This window comes from Zerene cesonia, chromosome 26 (genome assembly GCF_012273895.1).
Source record: "Zerene cesonia ecotype Mississippi chromosome 26, Zerene_cesonia_1.1, whole genome shotgun sequence".
NCBI lineage: Eukaryota > Metazoa > Arthropoda > Insecta > Lepidoptera > Pieridae > Zerene > Zerene cesonia.
Window position 1 is genome coordinate 6680954 of NC_052127.1, and position 12555 is coordinate 6693508.

Here is a 12555-nt window from a genome sequence, read left to right on the forward strand (position 1 = left end):
TGGCATTCAGGTTTTTGGCATCTTAGGTCGTACCTAGTAATGGTTATTTTTGAACGTCGTAAGTAGTTGAAAAAAGACGATAACATAGCAAGTATGAGAATCTGTAAGTAAATAATGAGTTGGATATATTATTAGACCTTGCAGTTATATTTGTTCGAGTTATCTAATGTAGCATTTAAATTGGTTATAATTAACATCAGCAATAAGAAACAAGCAATTATTATTCAATGTGCGTGTTGTCAACGTAATCTTTTATAGCAGTCTTATTGACGAGTATAAAAACGATACATTATTGATGAGTAGTTTATGTACATTTTTGTGTGGCGGCGACACATTCATTAAAACTCTTTTTCTTCAATTATGAACTTGTCTGTTTTTTTTTGTACAACTTATTAATTACTCTTAATAAAAATCCCGAAATAGACAACTAGGTTAACAATCCCTTTTTGTAACAAAATTGCAAAGCTTGCAAAAAGATGGGTCGCGAGTGGAGCGGCGGTCGCCCGCGCAGCGCCCCGGCTCCGGGGACCGGTCGCGCGATGGTACAGGTTCCTGCTAGTCGCGCCGCAAGCGTGTTGCCTGTTTTTGTCTAATTATGTGCAGACGCCATCTTTCGCCTCTATGCGTCCTTCAACGTTCATCAAAATCAGTAACTGAACAGTGGAGTTTCCCTTGTATTATTAACGGTGTATTTCCGATTGATATAAAATTATATTATTAATAAAGTAGTTTAATAAAACTTCCTTGAAATTAAGACTGATTATAATTCTAATATAATTTAACTTACTGATACCTGATTTCACTAGCTTAATATATAATTTAAAAAACTTTTAGTTTACTTCAAAATGTCGAACATTCACACACACCTATTAAAGGAATATATCAGACTTCATCTTGCATCGACCACCTAAACTATAAGAGATAAAAAATTGCAACATATGATGAGCTTTTTCTGCTCAGAGTATAAATTTGAAGATTTGGATGATGACCTGACATGGAACTGTAAGAACCCAGATACAGTATAATACATACTGATATATCCTACTATCCTATCCTATCCTATTAATATAATAAATGCGAAAGTTTGTAAGAATGTGTGTGTGTTTGTTACTCTTTCACGCAAAAACTACTGAACTGATTGCAATGAAATTTGGTACGTAGACAGCTGGACAACTGGCATAACATATAGGCACTTTTTATCCCGATATTCTTACGGGACTCACGCGGGTGAAACCGCGGGGCGCAGCTAGTATTATGTATCAGTGTAATATGTATCTAGGAATGACGTCTCAGCAAAAGTTGTTTAGTCGGATGGTCATTTTGTTTCGACTTATAGTAATTGAGATAATAATAATAATAATAAACTCTTTATTGTACACCAAGAAAAATAATACAAAAGAAACACAGCAACAATAGGATTATTGTACACAAGGCGGTCTTATCACGAACAAGTAATCTCTACCAGACAACCTGTGATGTAGGAAAATGCTGAGAGAGTGTAATTTTGGAGAGATCTGAATCATTTGATGATAAAATCAACATTTGCGGAAATTTAGTTTTTCCTCCAGTTTGTTCACTTTCAAAGCTCGCGCGTATTTTTAGCTTTATTAATATTTTTTTATTATTTTCATAATTATATCGCAGAACAGAAACAATTTATCTTAATATTTTAATATATGAATAATTTGAGATGTGGTCTAGAATAGAGCGCGCTTACCGATGAGGTGCCCCTTCACTCTTCTCTTGGAGATGCGTAATTGACAACTACTACTAGAAGTTAAATTAAAACTTATATATTTAATTTTAATTTTGATAGTCTATTTCCACGTTTTTTTTTAGTTAAAATCTGTAAAAAGTGATAAAAACGAAAACATTTTCCTGCCCATCCCCATAAGAAGAGCCCAGATAAACGGGAAAGGTACCAATATCATTATGTTTTTCCTACAATTATTGATTAACAAAAACTTTTGATTAGGTATCCAATTAAAAGAACATAAAAATAAAATGTACACACAGTTGTACATTGTAAAATATAGAAAAATCTGTTAAATAGCAAAAATTAAAAAAATTGACATCTGTAAAACAGAACACAATGTGCCAGCGCAACAGGTTTGCCCTTAACAACTTACATTTTTTTAGTTTATAAGTTTTTTTGTTTCAATGGGGCTGACATAAACAATAGTTTAAGAGCCCTCTAAATAAATAATTTAAAAAAAACTTAAATTTTGAACTAACATGTTTTTGATAAACATTTTCTAACATATAATAGCTAATAACCCTCATAGGAGGCCCGTGTCCCAGCAGTGGGCACATATATGGGCTGATGATGTTGATAAAATAGCTAATTAATACAGAGTCGCAATGGTTGGACAAGTGCAAAGAATAAAATGTGATAAATGAAATTTTGAAATTGTGATTGTTCACACAATGTAGGTTTATGCTCTAGGTATATACCTCTACACTTGAGGCCAGGTCTCTACTAATACAGTAGACTAGTAAACATGCATATAAAGAGATATATTTAACATTTGCTTTATAATATGGTGAGCAGGATACATGTTTATAAATGTTCAAGAGTTTTATAAAAAAAATTACTAACCTAAGTACATAAGTACTGTAAAAATAAGCTTAATATTACATATCTTACAGAAGTAATATAAACATTTTACTTCACTTGGTAACACAAAATTTATTTAACTTCATCTATTCATCCTTTTTTTTTTTTCGTTCATTGATAAAAACAGTTTTTTCTTTCTCCTTCTCATCAATTTCTTCAATTTCCTATACTATAAATGATTCTTTTATGAACATAACCACCATGACATGCTTTTAATATTCTGCTAAAGCTTCTGGTTCATCACCTGATGAGTATACCGGAGCCATGCTGGTTAATTATTGGAACAACATGCAAAAAAAGTTGTCTTTTAATATGAATACTACTTTTTATATGAGTCAAAGTAGGCATGTTAAATGATATTATTTGACGCGTTTAAATAAAATTAAAATTTACAAGTATATTTATAAAGTAATATCTAATTTATTAGTTGAGTTTTCAGTATAAAATATATTAAGTACTTGATTGCGTTAATAAAAACGTTTTTTTTTTTTGCCAAATGTATGTAAGGACAGGACTTTTTATGGTGTATTTTAATATATTATATATCTAGAATAGGACATACCGGGTAGTACTGGGCTCGAAGCGAGCGAAGATGCCGCTAATATAAGAACAGCAAGGGGGCTTGCCATCCCAAGGGGCGGTAGCATATCTTCGGATTTATAATAGCTTCACTTTAAACATTGTGCCACACTCGTCAAACCTATTAAGAGATAGATTTGAATAATTCACAATAAATTTACAAAGCTCCTTCTTGGTATCGCAAATCTATTTTTTAATTAAATGAAATTTAATACAGTTTTTTTTATGTGACGCAATTACATTCACAAAACAGGATTTATTTGCAATAAATTATTCATTTTAATAACACATGACCGGCGTAATTAATAAATAAAGACCGTCTCTGCACTCAATACAAGAAAGCGGTAAGCTGCCTGAAAGCACAATAACAAGCTAGGCCTGTACCTACTAACACGAGAGTCGTTTCCTGTTTCGATTCGGTCGATTTATAATAGTTTTCTAAAACTAAAGCGAAGATTAATTTCCATTCCAATCGTTGGAGTTGTTTCTATTAAAAGATGGAAATTATGCAGTCTAAGAAGTATGAGCATAAGAAATAAAATTGAACTTTAGGAAAATAATATATCTGGGTTAACATCTTATATTTAGTATGATGAGCGGCGTGCATGCTATTATCTAATAAAAATGAATAAATGAAATCATCTTCGGTTGAATTAATAAGGGATTAAGTTGGGTTATTCTATATCTGATATCATTGAAAACTTACCACTGGTAAGTGGTAAGTATGTATGTATATTCAAAGGCATGTTCTCTTGAGAAGTATGAAAATAAACATTATTTTTTTGTTACATTTCATATTGTGCAATAATTGTACCATGGTACAATACATTTTGTAAACAAACAAGTCGGTTCAGTTTTATATTCTTAGTACCAATTAGTAGATTGACTTTCAAGTTGAAAATTCAACCAATAAAATCGGTATTTAGCTAAAGAATAACCGGTTTTTTTTGCTGGCATCATTATACTTCGGAAAATTCAATTCATATTGACAGTCATAAATAACAAATGTCAATTTCATATTAAAACTGAATTCTGAAAGTACTTGACAAGAAGTACTTTTCTTTATTCAAAAAGCAAATAATTTCTAAACAGAAACATCTGATAGAACCTTCGTAGTATCTGAGTAAAAAGTATTTAAGTAAGTACTTATATAATGCGTTCAATGTGTTTGTATTTAAATTTTAATATTTGAATATTGAAATTATATAACTTGTTTAGGTTAGAATATTCCGTTTTGATTCTATTGTTATATATCGAAACTTCACGATTTACAGAGATGGGCGGCGACAGCCATGGCCACGGACCACCGTACACCATCCCTCATTATTCACAGTTCCAGATAAAGGGTATTCCTGAGCTTGAGGAAGTGCAAAAAGAACTCGCTAAAAGAGGCTTAAAGGATCCTTGGCTGAGGTAACAAAAACATTTCGTGTAAAATTTTTTACAAGCTGTAGCCCACGGTGACACTCGCTTGATAATCTGGTAAAAAGTAGCATATGTGCTAATCCAGCTGATTTCGCCTTACAACAAGGCCTAACAAACCACCTAACAAACGCCCATAGATTATTATATACATTTAGATTATAACATTAGTAAGATTGAAGCAAAATAGTATGTTATTGTCATAAAACTTTTTAGTAAAATGTTATTAAGAATAATATCTTATATTTACAGTAAGTAAGATAATATTTTTGTTATTTGTAGAAATGAAGCCTGGAGATATCACCCTGGCTTTGGGACTCGCTGGTTTAAGGCTCGCAAATTTTTCTTCCGAGGCCTGCCCATTGGTATCGGGCTCACCGTTGCCACTGTCGCCTATGACAAGCTCATTGGTGGAGACCAGCATGGTCATGGCCATGCTGAACATTAGATTGTGTACTTTCAAGTGTGTTAGTTAAATAAAAATCAATTATTTGGAATAAAATTCTTCATTTTACCACAAAATTAACTTTATGACCTAAATATGACAGTTTATACAAAACAGTATAAGACAGAGGTTTTCAGATGTTCACTGACACTGATGATCAGTCCGTACCAATCTATCACATTTAGCCTTAACCCTAAGGAAAAATTAGACTTATTAACACATGCTTTCGGGTTTCTTTGACATTCAATGATAAGTTCGAACACCAGCACAGTTCCACTTCAGTCTGTTTAGGGCACATAGTACACAAAGTTGGTTCAGGTGGAGCGTGGTTTGAGGTCCTCGAAGCATGGTCGCAGGTAGATGAAATTTTTCTTGGCTGGATTGTAATGCTCATGGCCCTTTAACATAAAGATAAATATGATTACATCTTAGAAACTTAGTGGGTGGCAAGAAATTAGGAGAGACATTGCGTGTATGGCAGGTTGCAGAGTGGGTCTCAAAATATTACAATTTGTGTTTTTCTATTATCTCTGCAAGCACTCTATGCCTTTTCCACTTGAAACTGGAAAAAAAAATTTAAAAGAAATATGACGAGTACCTTGGACCAGTCATAGCCCATGGCGTAGGCGAAAATCTGTCCGGTGTGGTTGAAGGCGCACTTGGTGAGCGGCTGCTCCAACATCTCAAAGGACTTGAGCTTGGTGCGCGCGTCCTTGTCCCAGAACGAGAACGAGCCGTCCGACCCCACCGTGGCCAGCGTGCCGTGCACCGGGTGGAACGCGATGTCGTTGACCGCGTATATGTCCTGCAACCCACGATATCATTGCGAGCTATTTGTGATTAAAAATCAACTTAGCATAGACTATTTATTTGAGAGCTAACTGAATGTTTTTTTAATTCATTAATGCGCATTCTTCATAAGGACGACATGAAAAGCAAATGAACACAGTTTATTTTCGATATAGACAATTTCTTTTTAATATGAAAGAACATACTAATTTTATAATAGAAAAGTAAGTTTGTCTGTCTGTTATGATTTCACCTAAAGATGAACTGAACTGATAAGCGATTAAGTACCAATATAGCAAATGAAAACGTGAGTGGGTAGCGGTGGTTAGCGGTAGCCGGTGGGTACCTGGTAGCCGCCCGTGGTGCCGGCGGAACGGTGGCACTTGAAGGTGAAGTTGTCCTTGGGGTTGGCGGGGTTGACGTACTGGATGGCCACGCGGCCCTCGACGGAGCCGAGCGCGAAGCCGGCCGGCGCCTTGCTCTTCTTGTCGCGGAAGATGGCGAGGCAGCGGTGCTGGTACTTGAGCGGCGACTCCACGCGCTTCACCTCGGCCGGCTTGCCCTCCAGCGAGTACAGGCAGATGCCGCGGTCCGCCAGACCCACCGCCGCCATCGGGTAGTCCTGCCCGCGTCGTACACCAATCAGTACATCGACAAAACGGTCCATCGCTTTACAGTAAACGGAAATTCAATAAAGGCTGGAAGAAAATGCTTGGACTTTCAATATCGAGCATTTTTGTTAGAAATATTTTCGACTCTAATTGCTGTATGTATAAGAAAGGAATAAATACTTTTTAGATATAAATGAATGTGAAGAAAACTTACCACATCTGCACAATAGCAGCGCTCTGATAAATTGATTGTCATGATTGGAACTGAACTGCGCGTGTCCCAAAACTGCAATAAAATAATTACTTCAACATTTAAACTGAAGGAGGAATAGTTTTTTTTTTTTGTTGAACAGTTTATACTTTTATTTATTTTAATTGTATTAATAGTTTTTTCTTTGATATCAATCACTAGACAATGAGGAATAAGGGTTCTGTTCCCAACAGACAAAGAGAACTATATTCCTTCGTCAAAAGACAAGAACAATAAATCAGCAAAGATTATTTGCTTTGATTCTTGCTCATTAACATTGAATAGAAAAAGTTTATCAAATTGCTGCTTCTAAATATGATACCTTAAGTGTCTTATCCCAAGAAGCTGTCATGAGGCAGGTGTAGCTCGGCGCCTTGATCCAGTGGCATGTCTTCACCGGCGCGTCGTGAGCTGCTACCTGAACAGAGTTACCGTGCAAAACAATATGAATAAAATGCTCGCGTCACACTTCACATTGCTTGTCATCATTAGGAAGTTTGCATGTAGCATGTATATAGGTATATCAATATTCAGATCTATTATATATACATAGTTACTTAAAGAGACTTTTAATGCTATTAAAAAGTATAAAGTTTGTTTGTTTTAATCCAAACAAATTTAAACTTTTATTTATTCAATCAATTTAGTTTCTAATACTTTTTAATCATACTGTATCAAATAACTGGCTAGTTTTATCCAAAGATTTTTTTTATAAAATTTACTATCAGTCGCTAGACTATAAGAAATTTTTGACGTGACAACGTCTTAAATTAGGTTGCGGCTCGGAGTCACTCATGAAAAAGTGTAACGCCCGGTAACGTTACGATGAGTCACCGAACTATGATCGGTCCGCCGCGCGCGCAGCACTAGAGAATTAGGCGCATTGAATCGGCGCGTGCTTGTGTCTCTGTCTCTGTCTTTTTAGCAAACAAAATATATTTTCTATAGTTAAAATTTGTGCAATTCTTATTTTCATTCAATTCCTTGTTCCTATTGTGCAATTTAATAATATTCATATCAATAAATATTCTACCCAGAAAAAGACGTTGTCACGTAAAATCTTCGCCCGTAAAACCGACTTTACAGGCAACCATTTTTTTTTGAAATTATAATGGCGTTTCCGGAGCGGCTGCAGGGTTTGTATTACGCTGAGACCCTCCTTTAGTTAAGGAGCACATGAGCTCTTCTATCATTTTACAGGCCTACCCAACGTCAACTGATAGGCAAGCGGATTAGGATGATCAGACAGACGTTTAATGTATTTTTGTTTATAGCGATCAATTTCAGCCATAACTGTGGGTATTCAAGATAGTCATGGATCTCAGAGTTGCGAGCAAACCGCAGAGCCCTGGCAATGGTATATAGGATGTTATTTTGTACCCTTTGTTATAAAGAGACTTAAAGAAGACTTTGGAGACACGTTATATTGGATTTGCTTGCTTATTCAAAGAAATGGCTGTAAACTCTTATTACTGACTCACTTAGGGAAACTACAAGAGCTACAATGATGCAAGCACATATACAATCAAAGTGAGGGTCAGTACTGTTGGTACATAAGGCCACATGCACAATGCTATTACAATCCTGTGTGACATAACAACACGTAATTTTAAGTAAAATATAATTTTTTGTTGCTTAAAAAAATTATTATTAATTTGACATGAAATTAGAATGATTTTCCGTAACTTTGTAATTCTTTACGATTGAATCAAATTTGTAGCCTAATGTTTATAGGCTGTGCTTGTCACTTTTTATCACACGACCTAACGACTCCTTTACCAACTACGACATGAAAAAAATATGCTTTTGACACATGCAGTACCTTTAAGGATGCCTGATCAAAATCTCATCAATACAGATAATGTTGAGAAGTAAAATTTATTTTTAATGACAAGCGGGAAACTGAGCTGGTGTTTCACCTGATGGTAAGGGATCACCATTGGCCATGAACATTTGCAGAGGAAATGCCTCCGCAAATGCACTACCTGCTTTTGAAAGGAAAGGGATAAAGGATTGACAACTGGAATGAAAGAATGGACTGGACCCACACACTGTTTGAAACAAAGTATCATTCTACCATTTCATGCTATTTTTTTGTGGGGGTGTGGTACTTTCCCTGATTTGAGCTGGCCTAATTAGTACTGAAGCAAGCTCCACTGGAACTAGTTTTACTAAAAAGCTATTGAAACCTAGCATTCAGAAAGCTCACCTGGACAGCAGCATTGGATGCTAGGTCCCAGCACTTCACACTCTTGTCTGTTGATGCCATGAATATTTTAGAGCCATCCTGAAATCAGCAATAATAATAACAATTTAAAATACTAAATTTATTGTTCCATTAATTAAAATAAATGTTTATGATTTATTTACTTATCTAGATACTTATATAAGCAATTTCTTTATACATTTGATTATCTAAATTTTTAAGTAAATATCTAACAACAATTAGACCTTACTGCGTTTGAGTTATTCAAGTCTTTACTGTAGAGATTTCCCAATTACAAAGTTTATAAAATAAAATGATGGCTTACATCATGCCAAGCAATATCCAATATAGGTCCGGTCATACTCTGAGCAGCCTTGGGGACTGTTTTGCCTGACTGCTCCACCTCCCAACATCTCACCTGAAGTGCAGCATTATATAAAAATTAAAATAAATTACATACATATTAATGAGAAGTTTTAGTAACAACATTAGACTTAAGTATGCAAGTTCAAATTAGACAAAAGTTTCTAAATGAAATAGCTGGATACTACAATTAGAGAATAGCATTTAATTTATTAAAACTATAACGTGAACAGAATATTATACCTGGCAGTCCCAACTGCCGGCGGCTAGGAATGTTTGTGGCACAGAAGGAGGCGAGAACTCTAATGCAGACACTGTATCATCCGGTGGCGAAGCGACCTCCAGATCCTTGTTAGGGTTATTTCCTCCAAACATGGTTATATATTATTATCAATGATGTATTAGAAATAGTGTGAAAATAATATCTTTTAGGTTATCGTAGCGGCACATTAATCTGAATTTCGATATCCTGGACTATATATATTTCACTTTAATGTAAAGACAATTTAACCTCCATAGATTTGTAACGGTTGGTTGTAGAAATAAATTCAAATAACAGTCAGAATAAGCTTAAATAATCCGAAAAATTCAAACAAGCATCATATTTACTATCTTGAAACCGTCACAACTTCACAATTTCAAGTTTCAACAAATTGAAAATTCAACTATAGACTTTGAGTTTGACATGACTTTGACAGTGAAATTATGATTATAATATGGTTTTTTTAAGGCTACATACTTTTCTATTTTGAATACCGAAAACCCTTAAATGTTTAATAAAACATAATCAAACACGATAATTATGCATTTGAAATTATATCAATGCTTATGTGGATCAAGAGATATGTATAGGTACCATAACATATACTTAGCATTGCCTAATAAAAAATACCAAATGTCGCAAATCTAAATTATGCATAATAACAGCTGTCACTGTCATATAACACATACAATGTCGTTCATTTCATAATTTTTTTATAAATCCCATTTTACGTTTCGCTTAAAAATCTTTCTATCGCCACTTCGAATAATGAAACCTTTCTGATTCTTCCAGTTTAGCTATAATAACTAACGTAAGCCTCTTTTACACAAATATTAGTAATTAGTTACAAATTCTGACCTTTCCAAAAATTCTGACCTAATAATGAGTACAGAGTACGTTCAAATTAAGGATTTAAAGCCGGGTATGAAGAATATAAACGCAATATTTATAGTATTAGAGGTAGGACCTCCGACATTGACCAAGGAAGCGCGCGAGGTGCGTACGCTGCGCGTGGCGGACGCTTCAGCGTCAGTAAATCTATCCGTTTGGGATGAACCCGGCGCGCTTCTGCAGCCCGGTGACATCGTGCGTCTCACGCGCGGTTACGCTTCCCTATGGCGTCAGGCTCTCACTCTCTATTCTGGCAAATCAGGTGACATACAAAAAGTAGGAGAGTTTTGTATGCTGTTCAATGAACAAGTCAATATGAGTGAACCGCAGCCAGCTCCGCCACCCGCCGCTGCAGGGTCGCAAGACAGAACAAACGGAGCTCACACTACAGGAAGGAATTTACCACCCACATCACAGGTGTCTGCAACTGGTACACAACAAATGCAGTCCAAAAATGAACGGTTCAACCAAAACTCACAAGAACACAGCAACAAGCACCAGCACAAAACATATGTGCGGGGCCGTGGACACCAGAGAGGCAATAGCCGGCGGTAACCATCAGCACAGTAGCATGCTGGCTACTCAAGATAAACATGAACATTATTAGGACGATCAAAGTGTAAGCCATACTTGTTACCTCTTTAAGTTTAAATGTACATAAGCAAATCATGTTGTTAGACTTACAATGATGGTTTTGGCATTTTATGACACACTAATGGTCATCATGATAATGGGGTAAATATGTGTAAATTGGTTTTAGGATCTTATATTGTCTAAGTTTATTTATTCATAGTATTGAATTAACATGAATACTGCCAACTCTCTCTTAAATAAACTTGTCATAAAATTGTAATTTACTGTGCATAATATGAAATTTGTGTACAACCATATAATTTCAATTTTAAAATAAAATATGGTAACTCATTACAGTAAGTTTTTATCTGTTCTATATAAATACTATTTAAATATGTATATTGAAATATTTTTCCCAGATGGAAAGTTGTTCAATATGATTATGTGTTTATAAATATAATGTTGCAAAAAAATCACAGCAAACTTTATTACAGCCAAACTGTCTCCAGCATGGAGGCTGGCAAACAGTGTTCCATATGACACAAGTAATACAACCAATAAAATTCTATTGAAATATGTTGTATTTAATTTTATTGATAAAATCTTATTTATACTGAACAAAGAGTAAAAAAAAATATTTATTGTATTCAATAGCATCTGAAGAGTCAGTTTATCTGATTCAACATGTATACATAGGTATCTCAAACTATGATGAGCATAAACTTTCAATAAATATTGTTCCAATATAGCCAGTACCAACCATTGCAAAAAGAAAATTCATTCAGTTCAATTAACCTGGACAATATAAATAATATTGCTACTAGCACTTCGCCCGTGGTACATATATATCTTATGTCACTTGGTGGAGTTGCAGCTTTCTAATGGTGTAAAAATTTTTAAAATATGTCCTGTAGTTTTAGAGTTTACCCATTACAAACAAACAAACAAAAATACAAATTCTTCCTTTTTATAATATTAGTGTATTAAGTAAGATTTACAACTTATATTAAGTTTGCTTTATTTTACAAATAAACTGTTTTAACAAGAATTTAACCGGCCTCAAAACCATTAAAAAGTCGGAAATAAATCGATATAATTTAAGCGCTACCCACTCATCTATTTGAGGTTGGTGTCAACCAAGCGAAGTTGGCAGTTAAATTTTCGATAAAAATTAAAAAAATATTTACAATGCAATTAATGTAGGTACCTACTATTAGTTCTTTTAAATGCAAGTAGGCTTTCGGAGCTTTTTTTTCATCGATCTATTTTTTACCTCACCCTAGTATGAAGACAATCTATCCAGACGTTATTTCCCTAAGGATGTAATTATATGCAAGAAGGAAGTAATTATATGAAAATTCAAGTCTGAATAATTACTTCACTATGAATTAGTTTTCCACGATATCCCTGAGTTTCCATCATCCGGTCCTGTCTTGAATACAACGGGTTGTGTTCAAAACAGGACCTTTTTAATTAACACGCTTTTATTAGCTTCACTTGTATGTTTGTATGTATGTAACTCACACCCGTTTTTCTCCCACTTCCCG

General features: G+C 34.6%; 3 protein-coding genes across 3 annotated transcripts; 2 read left to right on the forward strand and 1 right to left on the reverse strand.

The window, feature by feature from the left end:
- Nucleotides 1–4173: 4173 nt before the first annotated feature.
- Nucleotides 4174–5115, forward strand: LOC119836885 (NADH dehydrogenase [ubiquinone] 1 beta subcomplex subunit 3). Its single transcript, XM_038362327.1, has 3 exons — nucleotides 4174–4334; nucleotides 4471–4609; nucleotides 4901–5115. The coding sequence occupies exons 2-3, from the start codon at nucleotides 4473–4475 to the stop codon at nucleotides 5064–5066; spliced, it is 303 nt and encodes a 100-aa protein (XP_038218255.1). The 5' UTR covers nucleotides 4174–4334; nucleotides 4471–4472; the 3' UTR covers nucleotides 5067–5115.
- Nucleotides 5111–9929, reverse strand: LOC119836884 (mRNA export factor). The gene is made up of 8 exons (XM_038362326.1): nucleotides 9526–9929; nucleotides 9245–9337; nucleotides 8923–9000; nucleotides 7036–7131; nucleotides 6678–6749; nucleotides 6199–6474; nucleotides 5662–5868; nucleotides 5111–5461 (listed from the first exon to the last, which is right to left on the reverse strand). The coding sequence occupies exons 1-8, from the start codon at nucleotides 9655–9657 to the stop codon at nucleotides 5378–5380; spliced, it is 1038 nt and encodes a 345-aa protein (XP_038218254.1). The 5' UTR covers nucleotides 9658–9929; the 3' UTR covers nucleotides 5111–5377.
- A 273-nt stretch (nucleotides 9930–10202) lies between these two features.
- LOC119836886 (SOSS complex subunit B homolog) lies at nucleotides 10203–11584 on the forward strand. The gene has a single exon (XM_038362328.1). It carries the CDS (start codon nucleotides 10427–10429, stop codon nucleotides 10988–10990), a length of 564 nt encoding a protein of 187 aa, XP_038218256.1. The 5' UTR covers nucleotides 10203–10426; the 3' UTR covers nucleotides 10991–11584.
- The last annotated feature ends 971 nt before the right edge of the window (nucleotides 11585–12555 follow it).